We start from the raw sequence: 17,762 nt of genomic DNA, 5'->3' as shown, positions 1-17,762 counted from the left end.
ATTGACTCAGGACCTCTGGTAGAGCAAATAGTGCTCTTATCTGCTGAACCATCTCTCCAGCCCCACTTCACTGTTTTCTTTCTCCATTCTCTGCCTTATACCCCCACCTTCCTCAGCAAAGGCAATCTCTGTCTTATGGTGCTGAATAGGCAGAAAGGCTTTCTCTATTACTTCCAGCTATGTCGCCCATATAATTCTGAAGGGATAGAGATTCCATGTAGGAGATGCTGGGGGCCATCCAGGGAGTGAAGTTAGCACCTGAGATGGGCAGAGGAGGCTGGCACCAAGAATGGATGGAGGCCAGCACTTGGAATGGGCAGGGAGTTGGTACCCGGGATGGGGATGGCTGTCAGCACCTAGGATGAACATTGAGGACCGCAGCAGGCAGAGTCAGTATCTGTGATGGGCCTGGGAGTGAGTCTGTGGCCGCCTGAGAACTGAGCCCAAGGTTGCCTACCAGAGATGCCCTGAGGACACCGCACTCCTTGTCTCTGGCACTAATCTCTGCCAGTTCCTTTGGGCTTGGGAGAGGAAGACTGTATTCTAGGAACAGGGATCAACAGCCTCCATTGAAGTCACAGATGAGTCATGTGGAGCTGCCTTGATGACAGAACAAGTGACAGGCAAGGAGGAGCTTAGGATCCTGGCTCCAGTCCTGGGACAGGTGACCTGTATGTCCCTGCACACCCTTCCTTCTTGGGGACGGTTTCCTGTCAAGGTGGCAACAGCTAGAACAGAGTTTCAACCTTGATGCCACTCTGCTGTGGGAGAGAGTGAAGCTCAGGGTTGCTTCCCCACCACTCTGCTCTGCCTCCTCCTCCCTTCTCTCCAGCAGCAGGAGCAGTTCCTCTGTGTGCTATTTACAGCTGGCCGGCATCTCTCTTGCTCCTCCCACACTGGGCTCCTCCTGGCTGGGGCCCAGCGCTGCCTGAACAGTCCAATTTCAGTGTGCCTCAGGTCTTGCTGCTTTGGCCTCCTTCTCCTAGAAACCAACCATGCCTGGGGGAAGGAGCTCCCCTCCTCATGGGAGACACAATCGGGGGTGCCTCCCCACTTCCCCTACCTGCCAGATCTGGAGATCTCAGTCGTACCCAGCCCAGAGGACACAGCCATTGCTGTGCCGTGACATGGCTCTACAGAATGCACTGTACACCGGGGACCTGGCAAGGCTGCAGGACCTGTTTCCTCCACAGAGCACAGCTGACTTGCTGCTGGAGAGCCGAGCAGCTGAGCCTCGCTGGAGCAGTCACCAGAGGGGTGAGGGGCAGCTGGAGATGGGGGAGCCTTGAGATGGGAACTGGGCTGGCTGCCTCAGGAACGGAGGTCAGGAACGGAGGTCCCAAGGACTGAGGGCAAGCTGAAGTCCCTAGCCACTGTTCCCCTACACCAGACTTTCCCAACAACCTAGGCCTTGGCCCAGGATAGAAGTCATGTGGAGCCTAGAATAGCTCCTGCTGGACATTGTGGCCAGGCCAGGCTCCAACGAGGGACACAGGGCCTCTGCCTGTTTTCCTCCTTTCGTCCTCTCTGCCTGTAATCTTTTCCTCTTTCCTTCTGACACCATCCTTTTCCCCATATGCTCATGAGCTGGTCCCCAGAGGAGTGCAGGGGCCAGAGAGAGCCTCAGGATGACAGGCACTCCCTCTGTGCCAGGCTGGTGGAGAGGCCTGACAGAGGGTCCGAGGAGCACCTTGAGCCTGGCCTGGGACCTATCATCATCGCCCGCACAGCTTCGGGGCCTGCCCTTGCTTTCTGGCAGGCAGTACTGGCTGGGGATGTAGGCTCTGTCTCTCGAATCCTCGCGGACTCCAGCACTGGCCTGGCTCCCGATTCCATCTTTGATACCAGCGACCCAGAACGATGGAGAGATTTCCGCTTCAACATCCGTGCTCTGAGTACGGGCCTGGGGCATGGAAGTGGCTGAGTGGGAGGGGGTGGGCTGCAGATCAAGGTCTGGGGTCCTTCATTCTACCTCTGCCAGCCTCATCCCCTTGACTGGCAGCTCTTTATCATCCCTTGGGATCTGAGGGCTCTGTCTCTCTCTTCCCAGGACTCTGGTCTCTGACATACGAAGAGGAACTGACCACTCCACTGCACGTGGCGGCCAGCCGTGGCCACACCGAAGTTCTTCGGTTGCTGCTGAGGCGTCGAGCAAGTCCAGACAGTGCCCCTGGGGGGCGCACTGCCCTGCACGAGGCCTGTACTGCGGGCCATGCTGCTTGTGTCCATGTGCTGTTGGTGGCGGGAGCAGACCCCAACATCCCTGACCAGGATGGGAAACGCCCTTTGCATCTCTGCCGGGGTCTCGGTATCCTTGAGTGAGTGACCTCTCATCCTGGACCCACTCTCAAGGGGACAGGATGGGCTGGTAGTAACAATATGTAGTCACTCCCAAGACATCTACCCATTGGTCTCACTCCAGAAACTGCAGCAGCTTCGATTTGAGATGGCTATTCTTCTCCCCCCTTCCCCCGCCTTGGGGGGGGGGTAGGGAGTGGAGAATTGGGACAGCAACCCCGACTCAAGGCCTTCACTGAGGCCTCTGGCTAGCTCCATAGTGGAGAAGATGGTATCGCTGTAAAGCTTTAATGTTTTCTGTGATCATCTGATGTTCCAGGCATTGTGCTAAGCATGGTCCTATAGGCTCCTATAGGTTCCTATAGGTCCTATGCTTCCTATAGGACCTGCTGTCCTATAGCTCCAATGGACTATAAAGGGCTGAGAAAGTCCCAGTGGGTAGAGTGGCAGAATGGATTCCCATATCACAGGGGTGTGCTCACATCCATAGACTCAAGCACAGCTTAAGAACCAGGCTCAGTGCTGCACGCTTGCAATGCCAGCTTCTTGAGAGACCGGGACAGGAGGGTTAGGAGTTCACAGTCACCCTTGGCTGTATACTGAAAGGAAAGGGGACTAGGTTCAAGGGCTGGGAATGTGGCTTGGTGGGGAAGTGCTTGCATAGTCTTCTCAGAGCCTAGGGTCCCACGCCGAGCCCAACAGAAGAAAGAACTTAAGCTCATAAGGAACTGTTTGATACATCTAAGCGAGTCTGTGATTCATCTTTTATGGGAAGTACTTCTCTGCGGGTGACTCAGGAGAGGTGAGCCTACACTTATCACTTTGTAGTCACCCTGGAATCTGAGCAGAAGGGGCTTTAGAAGCCCCATGGACACAGGTCCTCCCTCCATGACTACCCACCTTCAGAAAGGGAAAAGCCATCTGTTCTTGAGTGCCCTCCTAAGGACCCTGTCCCCTTGTCAAGCTCGCTCACCCCCCAGAGAATTTCACGAGTTTAGTCGCATTACAGTTGAAGAGGCGTTTTGTACCTAAAGTGAACTGGGACACAGTAGCACAGATCTGTGATCTTAATGCAGGGTCGTGCAGGAGGACCTGGGGCTCAGGGTCATCCCCAGCTACACAGTGACTTCTAGAACAGTGTAGGCTTCATAGCAAGTTTCAGGTTAGACCTTGTCTCAAAGAAGCAGAGCCAGAGAGAAATAGAACAAGTGAGCCACGTATGTAATTTAAAGTTTCTTAGAAGCCCAACCAAAGAAAAAATAAATAGGCCAGGTGGTGGTGCACGCCTTTAATCCCAGCACTTGGGAGGCAGAAGCAAGTGGATTTCTATGAGTTCAAGGCCAGCCTAGTCTACAGAGCAAGTCCAGGACAGCCAAGGCTACACAGGGAAACCCTGTCTTGAAAAACCAAAAAATAAAAAACAAACAAACATGCAACTGCAAGAAAATAAATATAATACAAAAGTTTCCACACAGGGCATGGTGGCATGACGTGGGCACAGGGAACCAAACAAGGGTCCATCTGAGAAGCAGCCAGTGCTCTTCTGCTGGGTCCCGTCAACTGCATCTCTGACTAGTGTATAAACCTTTGCAAAGATCCTCAGTTCTATAGCCTTGGTGTCCCCTGGGATGTGAGAGCAGTGAGGCTACCGGGGACTGAGGCCAGGCTGTCAGCTGAGCATGTTCCAAGCACATGGTAACTGCCTGTGACTTGTATTCTCATGAGGATGTGCGGGATGATTCCTGCAGGAAGAACTCAGGGTTCTGGGTCGGTGTTTTTAGATCTATTGTTTTGTATATATGAATGTTTTGTCTGCATAGATGTGTGCGTACTGTGTGTGTGGTGCCTAAGGAGGACAAAAGAGGTCTCTGGGCTCTCCTAGAATTGAAGTTTGGATGGTTGCGAGCCGCTGTGTGGGTTCCTAACTGTTGAGTGCTCTCTCCAGCCACACAACTTGTTTTTAAGTCACTGTGTTGGGGCTGAAGAAGTGGCTCAGCAGTTAGGAGCACATAATCCTCTTGAGAGACCAGAGTTTGGTTCCCAGCACCCACATAAAGCTGCTCACAACTGCCTGTAACACCAGCTTCAGGGAGTCTAATACCTTTGGGCACACACACACACACACACACACACACACACACATACACACACACACACACTTATCTAAAAAAAATCTCAGAGGCCAGGCTGGGCTGTTGTGGTGCACGCCTTTAATCCCAGCACTTGGGAGGCAGAGGCAAATGGATCTCCATGAGTTCAAGGCCAACCTGGACTACAGAGTGAGTACGAGGACAACCAGAGCTGTTTCACAGAGAAACCCTGTCTTGAAAAACAATAAAAGGGGCTGGAGAGATGGCTCAGGGGTTAAGAGTGCTGCCTGCTCTTCCAAAGGTTCTGAGTTCAATTCCCAGCAACCACATGGTGGTTCACAACCGTCTGTAATGTGATCTGATGCTCTCTTCTGGCCTGCAGATGTAAATGCAGGCAAAGCATTGTATACATAATAATAAATAAATAAATCTTTAAAAAAAAAAGAAAAACAATAAAATAAAACAAATCTCAGAAAGGTGTCACCTGTGAGCTATCATGGCTGGTGCCTGTAATCCCAGAACTTTGGAGGTAGAGACAAGAGGATTATCTGGGTTCAATAGTTTGAGATCAAGTACAGGGGATCCACTGAGAAGTCTGCCTCACGTTTCTGGGAAAGCCTGGATGGAAGAAAGGTGTAGAGCCACGAGGTCCTTGGAGCACCTGGGGTGTTAGCTGTGCTCAGACCAGCCGAAACGCAGCGTTGTTGCCCCTTCTCCTCACCTACTTTCTCTCCCTGACTAGGTGTGTGGAGTTGCTCCTTAAGTTTGGGGCACAAGTGGATGGTCGGACCGAGGATGAAGAAGAGACTCCTTTACATATAGCTGCCCGGCTTGGCCATGTGGAACTAGCAGACCTGCTTCTGAGATGGGGTGCCCATCCTGACGTCCGCAATGCTGACGGTTGGACGCCACTTCTGGTTGCCTGCGATACCCACTCTCAATCCCCCCAGGATGCCGAGGCCACCACCAATCGCTGTTTCCAACTGTGCAGCTTGCTGATCTCGGTTGGGGCAGATGCGGATGCCGCTAACCAGGACAAGCAGCGTCCCCTGCACCTGGCCTGCCGCCATGGCCACTCGGCTGTTGTGGAGCTGCTCCTGTCGTGTGGTGTCAGCACTAATGCCATGGATTATGGGGGACACACACCTCTGCATTGCGCTCTGCAAGGTCCAGCTACAGCCCTGGCCCACAGCCCTGAGCACATGGTGCAAGCTCTGCTCAACCATGGTGCTGTCCGAGTCTGGCCAGGGGCACTCCCCAAGGTACAAGGGGGGCATGAGGGGGAGGGCAATTAATTACCTGTGCCAGGTTTGCATCTGAAAGCAACTTGGAGCACTTGATCAGATAGATGAGTTTTCTTCTTTCGTGCAACAAGTAAGCAAAGGCCAAAAATAAGGCAAGGGATGCAGCAGCAACGAGTGTGTGTAAACAGGTATGTGTGCAAGTACATGTGTGTGTGTGTGTGTGTGTGTGTGTGTGTGTGTGTGTGCACTTGAGGAAGGTGGAGTGAGAGCAGAGAGCAGTGGGGCAGTCACAAAGACCGGGAAGACGGGAGAGCCAGGCCAGGACCAGCGAGGGCAGCATTGAGGGCTTAGGGCCCTTCTTCAGGCCTGCCACTGTATTGGGATCAGCTGAGCGAGATGTGCCCTGGACGTGGGCAAGCCTCCCCAAGAGCAGAGGCGGAATCTGCTCCCCAAGGCTCAAGGACTCTGAGCATTTGGGAAGGTGCCCATTCTCTGGAAGTTTAGGACCCACCCCCACCCCCCACCCCCATGCTATCTGTTGCTACACTTTAAAAGTGTTTTTCACTATCATCTTCCAGTTTTGAAATTGTATTAACCTCCCTGAAATGAGTTCCACTTGAGATGCTGGCCTAGGGTGTCCTGGGAGGGGGCCTTGTCCCACGCCAAGTCGAGCTGCCTCACAATATGGAGGTAGTTGGGCCTGGAGTGGGGACAGTTGTTCTCCAAGGGAATATGTTGGAGCTACAGTGATCTTCTGGGAGAGTGCTGGCTATGAGCAGGCCCCTGCTAGCCCAGGTTCCCCCCCCCCCCCAGACATCCCTTTTGTCCCTACCTTTCCCCTTTGCTCACAAACCTAGCAGCATCTGTCTGGATTCCTAAGCAAGACCAAATAATTAAACAGCCCGAGAGTTCGGCAGATTGGTCTCCCCTTTGGGAAAATACAAGAAAATCAACAATTAACACTAATTAATCTCCTATTAACACCAGATAATTAGGAGACGAGCAATTCCCTGTAATCTGACTGCAGTTCTGACAGCTAATGATTTCCCCGCCAGGCAGGGGCAGGAAGAGGACCTGGCACAGCAGAGAGACATCCCAGACAGGACCCCTCCCACCTCTGCCCCTGTACCTGGCCCCACCAGCCTGCTCTGGCCCTTGGGGGAAAGGAACAGAGCAAAGGACACCATTTGTCCCTTTCTCACAATCTGCAATCCTTCTAGCCTTCTAGCCTTGGCTACAGTCCCAACCCTCCCAGCCTCAGCAGTTCCTGATGCACTGGGCTTGATGCTGAAGAGACTTGGATGGGTGTCTGACTTTGACACTTGTTCCTGTGGCTGTAAGGGAGTTGCTGAAAGCCTTAGGTTCCCAAGTTCCTAGCATGGCTTACGGCCTCTGCTGAGAAACAAACCAAGTTCCAGTATCACAGAAGGGGCCAGGGCCCACCAGACTGTTCAGCCCACTGAAGGCCTACAAGCCTGGTGACCATGAAAAGACTAGGCTCTGTTGGGCAGTGGTGGCACTCAGGAGGCAGAGACAGGCAGATCTCTGAGTTCAAGGCCAGCCTGGTCTACAAAGTAAGTTACCAGACAGCCAGAGAAACCATGTCTGGAAAAACCAGAGAGATATAGAGAGATAAAGAGAGGGGGGAGAGAGGGAGGGAGGGAGGAGAGAGAAAGAGAGGAGAGAAAGGAGAGAGAGAGAGAGAGAAAAGAAGGAGGAGGAGGAGAGAGGGGGAGGAGGAAGAGAAGAGAGGAGGAAGGAGGAGCTTTGCTGCTAGGCACCTGCATGTGCAAGTCACTTAGTCTTCCTGTGCCTGTTTCCTCATCTAAAACAGGGTTCCCTACATCCTAAGTGTAGAAACACAGTTCACATATGTAACGTAGAACAGGGCGTGGCCTACGCATGGAGCTGAGGTTCATCGACTAGTGTTCCAGGATAAAGTTGATGCATCAGAAAGCTCTTGCTAAGCCAGCCAGTCAGCAAGCACAACAGTGTAAGGAGCGATCAGTTGAGGGAGAGAGCAAGGCGAGTTGGCACAGCCTCAGTGAGGGCTGGGGACTGTCTGGGCTTCTTGGAGGTGGGACTCTGCACGGCACCGGGACTCCTTTGAAAGAGGGAGGGAACAGAGTAGGCATTCCCAGCAGAAATGCAATGTAATGTTCCAGGCCAACTCAGCTGAGTTCTGATAAGCACTGTTCAGAGACAGGGCAGGAAGTGGAGGCATCGGGCACATAGAGTGCTGCCTCCAGGAGCCCCTGTGCCTGAACGAGGTCCTTCCACCTCCCCCACTCCCCACTGGCACCAGGTGCCTAGTGTATACAGTGTATACAGTGGTGTCTATGATGAGGTAGGCGCAGGTTATACATGGAAATGCTCCCCGGGAGACAACACATAGCAGTCTCACTGCCTCTGGATGCTGGGACTAAAGGCATGTGCCATCATGCCTGATTCTTTTTTTTTTTTTTTTTTTTTTTTAACTTAAAACATTTTTATGTGTGTGGGTCTTTTGCCTTTGGGCATATATCTGTGCAGCACCTACCTGCCGGGTGTTTGCGGAAGCCAATGAGGGAGGGACCTGGATTCCTTAGGACTATAGTCACAATGGTTGTGAGCTGCTGGGTCCTCTTCAAGAGCAGCAAGTGCTCTTAACCGCTGCCGAGGAGGCATCTTTCCAATGAAGGCTTTTGTTTTTATGAGAAGGGTCTCATGACAGTCTCGTGTAGCCCAGACAAGGCTTCAAACTCTCTGTGTAGCCAAAGATGACCTTGAACTTCTGCTCTTTCTGCCTCTACCTCCCCAGTGCTAAGATGACTGGTCTCCCACCCACACCAAGTTTATGTGGTACTTCAAACTGAATCAAAGGCTTGTGCGCAAGGCAGGCCCTGCCACCTGTATCCCTAGCTAGGCCCAGCTCGATGTTTTCAGTCGGCTCGGGAGCCCAAAGCCAGGCCAAAGACAGCAGGGAAAGCCAGGACAGAGCCCTGGAGAGACGAGAGGGAGAGCTGGAGAGTGTAGTAGTTGGAAGCAAAAGGCACCACTGTGCCAAGTGTGCCTGCTAGAACTGCCATCTGGCTAAGTTTCTTAACGTCTTTGTGCCTCAGTTTCCCTCATTTACACATTGGGGCCAATAGCAGCCCATATGTGGTAGAGATGGGGATTAAAGGGTCGGTACCTACAAATTGCCAAGAGAAGAGCCTGCCACAAGCCGGGCTGAACATCAGAATCACAGTTGTTGGTTTCCTGGTGCCACTCCAACAAAGTACCACATACTGGGCTGCCTACAGCTACAGAAGCCCTCCCCTGCCCAGCTTAAAATAGAGGTGCCGGCAAGGCTGTTTCCTTCTGGAGGCTCCCAGGGAGGTAGGCTATACACCTCTTTCCAGCTTTGGCAATTCTCAATATTCATTGGTTGTGGCCGTATCTCCCTGACACTCTCATGGTGCCACCTTTGTCTCCACAGGCCCTAAACTTGGGACATAACCTAGGATAACCTTGAACTTTTGATTTTCCTCTTTTCAGCTCTTAACTACTGGGATTACAGACATTACACACATGGTTTATGTGGTACTGGGGGTTGAACCAGGGTCTCATGAATACTAGGTAAATTACTAAACTACATCCAAGCCCCGTTCTTCAGGTAAGAATAACTGCCAGGCCTGGCGGTGGTGGCGGTGCATGCCTTTAATCCCAACACTCAGGAGGCAGAGGCAGGTGATAGCTGTAAGTTCAAGGCCAGCCTGGTCTACAAAGTTAGTCCAGGATAGTCAAGGCTACACAGACAAACCTTGTCTCAGAAAACCAAAAAAAAAAAAAAAGAGTAACTGCCGGGGCTGGAAAGATGGCTCAGAGGTTAAGAGCACTGGCTGCTCTTCCAAAGGTGCTGAGTTCAATTCCCAGCGACCACATGGTGGCTCACAACCATCTATAATGAGATCTGCTGCCCTTTTCTGGCCTGCAGGTGTACATGCAGGCAGAGCACTGTATAATAATCTTTTTAAAAAATCTATCTTAAAAAAAAAATAACTGCCATGTTGGCTAGAGACCATCCTAATGACTGTTGACTTGACTGAATCTGCAAAAGTCCTGTTTCCAAACTGAGCATGAAGGTGCAAATCTGTGATCCCCATCATTCAAGGATTGAAGGTCCTCTACACTACGTGGCTCACAGCAGCCTGTAACTTCAGCTCCATGTGATCTGACCCCCTGCTGGCCTCTGCAGGCACCTACAAAACTAGCATACTCACGCAGACACATAGATACATACTTTAAAAAACATTTCATGGGGCTGGAGAGATGGCTCAGTGGTTAAGAGCGCCACCTGCTTTTCCAGAGGTCCTGAGTTCAATTCCCAGAAACCACATGGTGGCTCATAACCACCTATAATGTAATCTGATACCCTCTTCTGCAGATAAAGCACTCATATGCAATAAATAAAATAAATAAATCTTTAAAAAAAAAAAAAACATTTCGCCAAGCATGGTGGCACACATGTTTAAGCCCAGTGCTTGGGAGGCAAAAGCAGGTGGTCTCTGATTTTGAGCTCCTCTTGGTTTGCTTATTGAGAAAGGCTAAAGAGATGGCTTGGTAGCTTAAAGCACTTGCCGTTCTTCCAGAGGATCTGGGTTCCAGAGGACCATGGCAGTGTGGATGCTGGGACTCAAAACCATCTCAGCCATCTCTAATTCCAGTTCCAGAGAGTCAAACGCTCTCTTCTGGCCTCCATGGCACTGCACAGATGTGGTGCACAGGCACACATACAAACAGAACACTCATATACATAAATAAACTTAAAATCTTCAAAAATAAGAAAAGAAAAAAATTTTAAAACAATCAAGTAAATAAAATCTCATTTTCAAATGAGGTCACATATATATCAACTGTTAGAATTACCATATCTTTGGGGGAGAATGTTGACTCTATAACTGCCGTTCTCGTCATCCCGTCATCCCGCATGGCCTGACAGGATTCCCTGAGGAATCTCTTCCTCCTGCAGGTGCTGGATCGCTGGTGCATGTCCCCACGGACCATCGAGGTCCTGATGAACACCTACTGTGTAGTGCAGCTCCCTGAGGAGGCCAAGGGCTTGGTACCACCTGAAATTCTACAGGTCAGCATCTGGGGCTCTGAGCGCACCACTCAGCTTGACCCTGAGAGACACAATTCCCCAAGGTACTACCTTGTCAGTCTTTCGTAGAAGTCATCCAGAAGCCCACTCATGTCTAGAAAAATAAACTTTATGGAGTGAGTTCTGAGAGTTTCTATGAAGCCCTTGGAGATCCTCCCAGGGGGGTCACCATCCTGGGCCTTGTTAGGAGAAGAAGTGGGTGCCAGTCTTCCAAGGCCATCTTCACTGAGTCCCTCCTCCCATCTTCAGAAACACCACAGGTTCTACACTTCCCTCTTTGGCTTGGTGAGGCAGCCCAGGTCGCTGCAGCATCTCTGCCGCTGTGCACTCCGCTGTCACCTGGAGGGCTGCCTGCCCCACGCGCTGCCACGGCTTCCGCTGCCACGTCGCCTACTCCGCTTCCTGCAGCTGGACTTTGAAGATGTGCTCTATTAGGTGAGCCTGGCCTCTGGGGACAGTGGCTGTACTTGGGGGCGGGCAGGGGGGTGAACAGGAGGCGAGAGGGTTGGAGGACAGTTCCGGGCTGGACTGGCTGCTTAGGCCACTGGAGTTGTCTGATGCCCTGACTCTACTTCCAGGTGTGCGCTGCTTTGGGAACTAAGCAGGCTCCCCAAAGGATACCTCTCTGCAAAGGGAGGATGAATCAAGTCAGGCCAGCGTGCCAGTACAAGGTCCATCTTCAAGTCAGGAGTGGATGCCTTGATTTACACTTGAGAGAAGAGGCCAGGCCAGCAGCTGATACCAATGCAGAGCGTGCCTGTGCTAATCTGTATGTGCACTGGAAACCTGTAGGCTGAAGGCCAGAACAGTGGTGCACGTGTTGTCTTACCCCTTGGGAGGAAGAGGCAGGAGGGCGGAGGGGGGCCAGATCGTGCTACGTGGTGAGACTTTCTCTTAAAACAAAACAAAACAAAACAAAACAAACAGACAAGTCTACGGGTTGTGTAATTTGGTATTGTCTCCAACCGGCCTCCACCGTCCTTGAGGTGATGTCCTCACAGAGTCAGCATGGGTTGCCTCTTGTGCAAGCTGTCTTACCTCTCCCTTCAGTATCCACCAGCAGGTCCCAGGCCAGCCTGCTCCTCTCCCCACACGCAATGGGAAACAGCCTCTAGAGTAAGAGCTGGTCAGAATAGGTGGCCTGGAGGGTGGGCAAAGGGAAGCTGGTGGCCAGGGGCTAGATATGGCAGGGAGAGCCTGGGGAAAGGGCTCATGGATATGGGAAAGTTAACTATGGCATGGGTGAGCACCAGGGGCCCAGGTTTAGGAAAATAACCATTTTTAACCCCCTGCCTACCTAAGCCTGTAGGTCAGGAAGCACCATCCAAGGCACATCTGGCTCTTATTCTTTTTAATCCACTTTAGTGTGTGTGTGTGTGTGTGTGTGTGTGTGTGTGTGTTTCATCTGAATATATGTGTAAACACAGAGTACATGCCTGGTGCCCTTGGAAGCCAGAAGAGCAAGTCGAATCCCCTGGAACTGGAGTTACAGATGGTTGTAAGCTGCCATGTGGGTGCTGAGAACTGAACCTAGGTCCTTAGAAAGAGCATCCAATGGGGTGCCCCTGCTAACACTGCAGTACAAGGCTGCTACAAGCTAGAGGCCTAAGCAGCCAGCAGCAGGCGGGGCAGCCCAGCTGCGGAGCGCTAAGCAAGGGTGCTCTTGTCTGTGACGTCAAGGGTCACTGGGCAGAGTTCCCTGGCTCCAGAGCACTTTCCCAGCGGATACAGGGAGCCAGACTATGTGGGGTGGGGCTTGGAGGTGGGCAAGAAAGCCGTAGAGACAAGTGGACTGGGAGGTAGGTGAACTGGTCTCTGAGCTTGGCCTTACTCTGCTTGGGCAGACAGGCCAGCCTGGGCTTCAGGTGCTGGCATGTGGCTTGAGGATTGGGGTACGACCAGAGGGTCCAGAGGTTGTCTGAATCCTTAGCTGCGGAAACCCCTGAATCCTTAGCCAGGCTGTCTGGTCTCAGCAGGCCTTCACCTTACAAGCATAAAGGTTTGGTCAGAAGACGATTTCCAGGTGCTGACAGGGAACCCACTGTGGTAGGAAGGTCCTTCATCACCTTGCGAGGGTCTCTCTGGAGATGCTGTCTTATCCCTGAGGTTTTGGGAGATATCCTGAGTTCCTTTCTTTGTCTGTAACCGCTGTGCCTCCTGTGTTCTAGGCTGGGCAAGGATGAGGCTGCAGGGGACACTGGGGCTAGCCTTCTGTCCTCCCTATGCTGCTGAAAACAAGAAAAAGTCACACGTAGCACTAAGTACACAGACAGATGCAAACAGGGATGTGACCACAGCAGGGGGCAACTTGGGATTCTTGGAGGAGGTTGCCATCTAACCTGAGATCTGAGGACAAGGGGAGCCAGGGGCTAAGTAGAATGTGGGGGAAAGCAGAAAGGTAACTGAGCCAGTGTCCCTCGGGCTGCCTGGCTGTAAGTAGCTGGCTTTGGAAGTATAGAGAACCCAGAAGGTCAGGTAGAGGCTATAGCAGCCTGGGATGCAGGGGAGATAGCAATGGACCAGCTTTGGAGCTTTTTGGGTGGATGGAGAGTGCTTGCCACCACATGTGGACCAGATGTAGGACTCACCCAGCATGCCTCACAGGTTGTTTTTGTTTGTTTGTTTGTTTGTTTGTTTGTTCGTATTGCCTTGAACAACCATGTGGGTGGAAACACTAAGGTAAGGGAGACAGAAAAGTCGGTGTTAGCCAGATTAACCTGCCAGACGTCTCTCAAAGAAGGTGTGCTCAAAGGCCAGATGGACCAATGAATTTGAGGCACACAAATTTGAAACCCTATTTCAAGAGGATCTTGTTGCCTGGGGCACAACTTTCTTTCTCCGCATCCTGTTTGTGGGTACTGAATGAGGCTCTTGTTTAATCCCTTCCGCACAGCTCATTTTGTGCTTCCTAAAATGCCAGGGTGAGACGGCCCTGGCCTCAGAGAATTATCAATACAGCAGCAGAGCCACCACAGAACACATGTGAGCCAGTCAGAAAACAGGGAGCAAGGTGTGAAGAGTGAGAGTGCTCTGAGCAATACCGGCTGTGGGGCTCTTTCTCAATGAGCCAAGAAGAGAAGACAAGGTGGCACGGAGGGGTGGGCTTGAAGAGGCTGTGCCTAACTTCATGCCTTGCCCCTTAAAGGAAGCAGTGTTCAGGAGGCCCTTTCTGGGTTAGACATCCAGACACTTGCAAGCCAGGGAGCTTCCTCCCTGGCCTCCTAGCTGATGGTCCCGCGGGCCCAGAACCTCTCCCTGGTAATTGCTTTCCGTAATGTGTTTGCTCCAAACCAATTTCACGCCTCCGTGAGGACTCCGCCCTGCACTGGAGGCGCGGACCTCCCTACTACCAACCTATCCGCCTGTAAACGGGTGGGCTCACACACACCACACAGATTCAACACCACAGATACACAGAGTTCGAGAACCCTGCCACAATAAAGATGTAGGTGCCTACATGCATACACACTAGACTTCAAGACACTAGTGTACAATTCCCGCACCAAACCTGGCACTCACAGCGGAGTAAGAAGCGCTCTGAAGCTTGGACCTCTTCCCGGATTCCAGTTCCTTTGCCCTCAACGCCTGTCCTGACTAACGCCAGGGGGCGCTGCGCACTCTGTGCCTCCCTCCCGTAACTGTAGTGGCGTTCTAGTGCCACCAGAGGGTACCCGCGGGCAGATGCCGACGAGGCCCACAGTGGGAGGAGGATTTGCCCGCCTGAGTAAGTCAGAGATATGGACCTGTTGGCTTTGAGTTTGGGACACTTTGCTCGTTCTTTGTGTCTAGGTGCAATGCCATGAAGGAGAGGCCAGAAGATGAGGCCTGATATAGGACCAAGCAAAAAGGGTAGCTAGCTCAAGGTGTAGAGAGGTGTATGCCTGTGGCGGAGGCGGGAGGGGGGCAATCTCTATGAGCTTGAGTGCAATGTGGTCTACATAGCAAGAACTAGGCCAGCCAGGCCACATAGTGATGCCCTGTATTTAAAAAAAAAAAAAAAAAAAAAAAAAAAGCAATCACATTTAAGAGCCTATCTCCATCAAAGAAAGGAAAACAAACAAATTCCTGTGCAGGAACATTTCCCAAAGCTATGAACAACAGTGAGAGTGGGCCACACACAGTTCCATTTTAGTATTTATTTTTTAATTTTTTAGATTTATCCTTATATGTATGAGTGCCTTGCCTACATATCCATATGTTCACCACATGCATGCCTGGCGCCGGGGTGGGGGGGTGGGGGATGGTGAGGGGGAGGGGGTTGTCAGAAGAGAGATTCAGATTCCCTGAAACTGATACTACAAAAGGTTGAGAGCTGCCGTGGGGTTGCTGGGGAAAGGACCCACGTCCTCTGGAAGAGCAGCCATGGCTCTTTAAGGCTGAACCACCTTCTGAGCTCCCTGGCTCCATTTTAGGAAGGACTAGGTACTGCTGACCAGGGAGTCAGTAGCAAAGTCCCCATTTTCTGCTCTGTTCAAATGTGATGGCTTTGAAGGCCGCAGCATCTGTCCTTGGTCCTGACGTGCTGCTGACTGGGTTGAGGGTGAGCCCCATATGGCCCGGCAGGTACCTGTTTCCTTTGCAGAACCCACAGAGGAGGGGCTAGCCTCACACTCATGTGATCCTTGCTTTGTTTTAACTAGTCAGAGTAGACAACACGTCCCCTCTCTCAAACACAGAGAAGTCAAACCAGAGGCCCTGCCTTGTGGCTCAGGGAGAGCCAGAATTTGCTTCCAAGTCTTTTTAAATCCCCGGCAACGTTCCCCCATTTGCAGTATGGGGATAGAAGGTGAGCTGCAGCAGCTGCCCCTAATCATGTGACACTAGCCACTGAACAGCAAAGACCTAAACAGTCACTCATCATGACCCCAGCAGAGCAAGGGGCCGATTGAAGATATAAACAGGTTATGGAGCTCAGTATCCAGGACACATGCCAGGCCAACACAAAGCCTCTGAGGTCCCACTTAGTTGTGCACGCCTGAGCTGGTTGCCCACTGGGATTTATTGGTACCAAAATACAGACCTGCACCTGTCTGCCGGCTTGAGTAGGGTGTCTGCTGCTCTGAGTATAAGTGCTAGGCAATGAGCCAAGGCTGGAGGTAGGTGACATATATTTTTAAATTTTTATTTATTATGTATACAGTATGCATCCGATCACATTATAGATGGTTGTGAGTCACCATGTGGTTGCTGAGAATTGAACTCAGGACCTCTGCAAGAGCAGCCAGTGCACTTAACCACTGAGCCATCTCTCCAGCCCCCTGATATACATTTTTGAGCTTGGAAAGTCTACTCTGGACTCCCTGAGAGTGCACGATCTGTCCTGTGCCACAGAGAATAGCAAGCTTGTTTAAGTGTGAATTTGCTATCAGAACTTTTGAACAGACGTATTTCCTAACATACGTCCTTTAGAGCTTTTGAGATTTTTGTTCCATGTGATGCTATTACCTATGCAAAAAAAAAAAATGAATGCAATTACTTTTAAAAATGGCTCTTCTCCGTGTGTTGTTTGATTGGTGCGGAAGCAGTTCACACAGCTTTAATTGCAGTAATTGTAGCTCAAAGTTCCCTCCATAATTCATCAAGTCAATAAGCCTCTATTATGTATCCAACACTGTAAAGCCATCAAACCAAGCACTTGACCTCTCCCTTCTTAAGTACAATACACTTTTGAGATCTGGTCTTCATCATCAGTACCATAGAGGGCTTGGTTAACTTCACGAAGGAGCTTGGAAAACTATCTTTAGTCAGAGACGCGTTCTAGTTCTTTATTGTGAGCTGCTGGCTCACAGCCCTAAGCTGCAGATGACTCTGAGTCCAGTCTTGACTCTTGTTTTCTCTGGGTGAACGCAGACCGAGATCTATATATCAGGGCTGCCCAGGAATGGCAGCATCTTCCGTCTGCTTCTCTGATGAACCTTGAAGACATGCCTTTCATCCTCTCCTCTCACTCACAGGGGTCGCCCACCTGGCCTGGCCTCAGGTTCAGCTTGGCCTAGAACTCACTAGGTAGCTGAAGATGACCTTGAATTTCTGATCCCCCTGCCTCTGAGCATGAGCTACAACAAAACCAGCTCAAACCCCATCTCATTGAATCTTGCCCTCTTCCTCGGTGCTCCCCAGCTGACAGCATCTTTCAAGGCACTTGGCTTGAGCACACCACTCTGACAACAGCTCATTAGCTAACACAACACTCTTGCCTGGGACATATGTCACTGAGGCCCAGCAGTCCCTTCAGCTCTGTAACGCCTTCCTCTTCACCTAAGTAGGACCGCTCTTGCACTCCTTAACTGCATCCTGTTGGACTTGCCTGGCTCTGCTATTGCTCCTTTCAAGCATTTAGCTCTCCCTGACCCCAGCTGAGCAGTTCCCTGGTCCAAAGGCTGCGCTTTTGCTGGTGAGGCTTGCTCTGCGCTCTCAAGTTTCATCTTCTCTCCCTGCTTGTCTTGTTCTCACTCTCTGACCCGAGGTGCTTATGCAGCCAAAAGCCGATGACTTCTGCCTCTTAAAAAAAAAAAAAAAAAAAAAAAAGACGACAAATCTGCTGCTGGGAATCAGAGGAGGGGGACAGTCAGGGCGGGATGGGGGAGGTGAGCACAGTCATCTGCAATTAGCAGATAATTAGCGCTGCTGACCCTTGGGGCTCATCAGCGCTCCTGGGGCCAGCCCCCAGCAATCAGCCAGGGCAGGTCGAGAGTGTCAGGCCCGAGAATGAATAGGGCTCATCAGACGAGCTGGAGCCAGGGAGCCAATCAGGGAAATTAATGGAGAGAGAGAGAGAGAGAGAGAGAGAGAGAGAGAGAGAGAGAGAGAGAGAGGCGCGGAGAGGGAGGGAGAGAGATAGACAGACAGACAAGAGATGCCGATAAAGGCAGGGAGTGAGAAAATAATAAGATAGACTGGGAGAGAATTAAAAAAGAGGTATCTGAATTTAAAAGGAGCCCAAAAGGAAGTAAAGAGTGAGAGGAAGAAAAAGAATGGAAAAGGTGGTAGAGAGGTGGAGGGGAA

The 17,762-nt window shown here is 51.4% G+C and overlaps 1 protein-coding gene across 2 annotated transcripts; it reads left to right on the top strand.

Annotated features, from left to right (window-relative positions):
* The first annotated feature begins 819 nt into the window (after positions 1 to 819).
* Asb10 (ankyrin repeat and SOCS box containing 10) lies at positions 820 to 11,614 on the top strand. Of its 2 annotated transcripts, none has more exons than XM_051152174.1 (6): positions 820 to 1,257; positions 2,051 to 2,318; positions 5,131 to 5,650; positions 10,626 to 10,739; positions 11,007 to 11,192; positions 11,336 to 11,614. In XM_051152174.1, exons 1-5 carry the CDS (start codon positions 996 to 998, stop codon positions 11,190 to 11,192), a joined length of 1,350 nt encoding a protein of 449 aa, XP_051008131.1. In that variant the 5' UTR covers positions 820 to 995; the 3' UTR covers positions 11,336 to 11,614. The 2 variants fall into 2 exon arrangements, with proteins under 2 accessions (XP_051008131.1, XP_051008130.1); XM_051152173.1 differs by lacking the exon at positions 820 to 1,257 and adding an exon at positions 1,299 to 1,895.
* Positions 11,615 to 17,762: the final 6,148 nt, after the last annotated feature.

The sequence above is a fragment of the Acomys russatus genome, chromosome 10 (assembly GCF_903995435.1).
Source record: "Acomys russatus chromosome 10, mAcoRus1.1, whole genome shotgun sequence".
NCBI classification, from domain to species: domain Eukaryota; kingdom Metazoa; phylum Chordata; class Mammalia; order Rodentia; family Muridae; genus Acomys; species Acomys russatus.
Note: the sequence above shows the minus strand (reverse complement) of the source record. Positions and strands in the feature narration are given on the sequence as shown.

Excerpts from the sequence above, each read along its gene's own strand:
- Asb10 (XM_051152173.1), top strand. The coding sequence starts at position 1,577 with ATGCTCATGAGCTGGTCCCCAGAGGAGTGCAGGGGCCAGAGAGAGCCT. Across the intron at positions 1,896-2,050 it reads CTTCAACATCCGTGCTCTGA|GACTCTGGTCTCTGACATAC; the intron begins GTACGGGCCTGG and ends CTCTCTTCCCAG. Across the intron at positions 5,651-10,625 it reads GGCCAGGGGCACTCCCCAAG|GTGCTGGATCGCTGGTGCAT; the intron begins GTACAAGGGGGG and ends TTCCTCCTGCAG.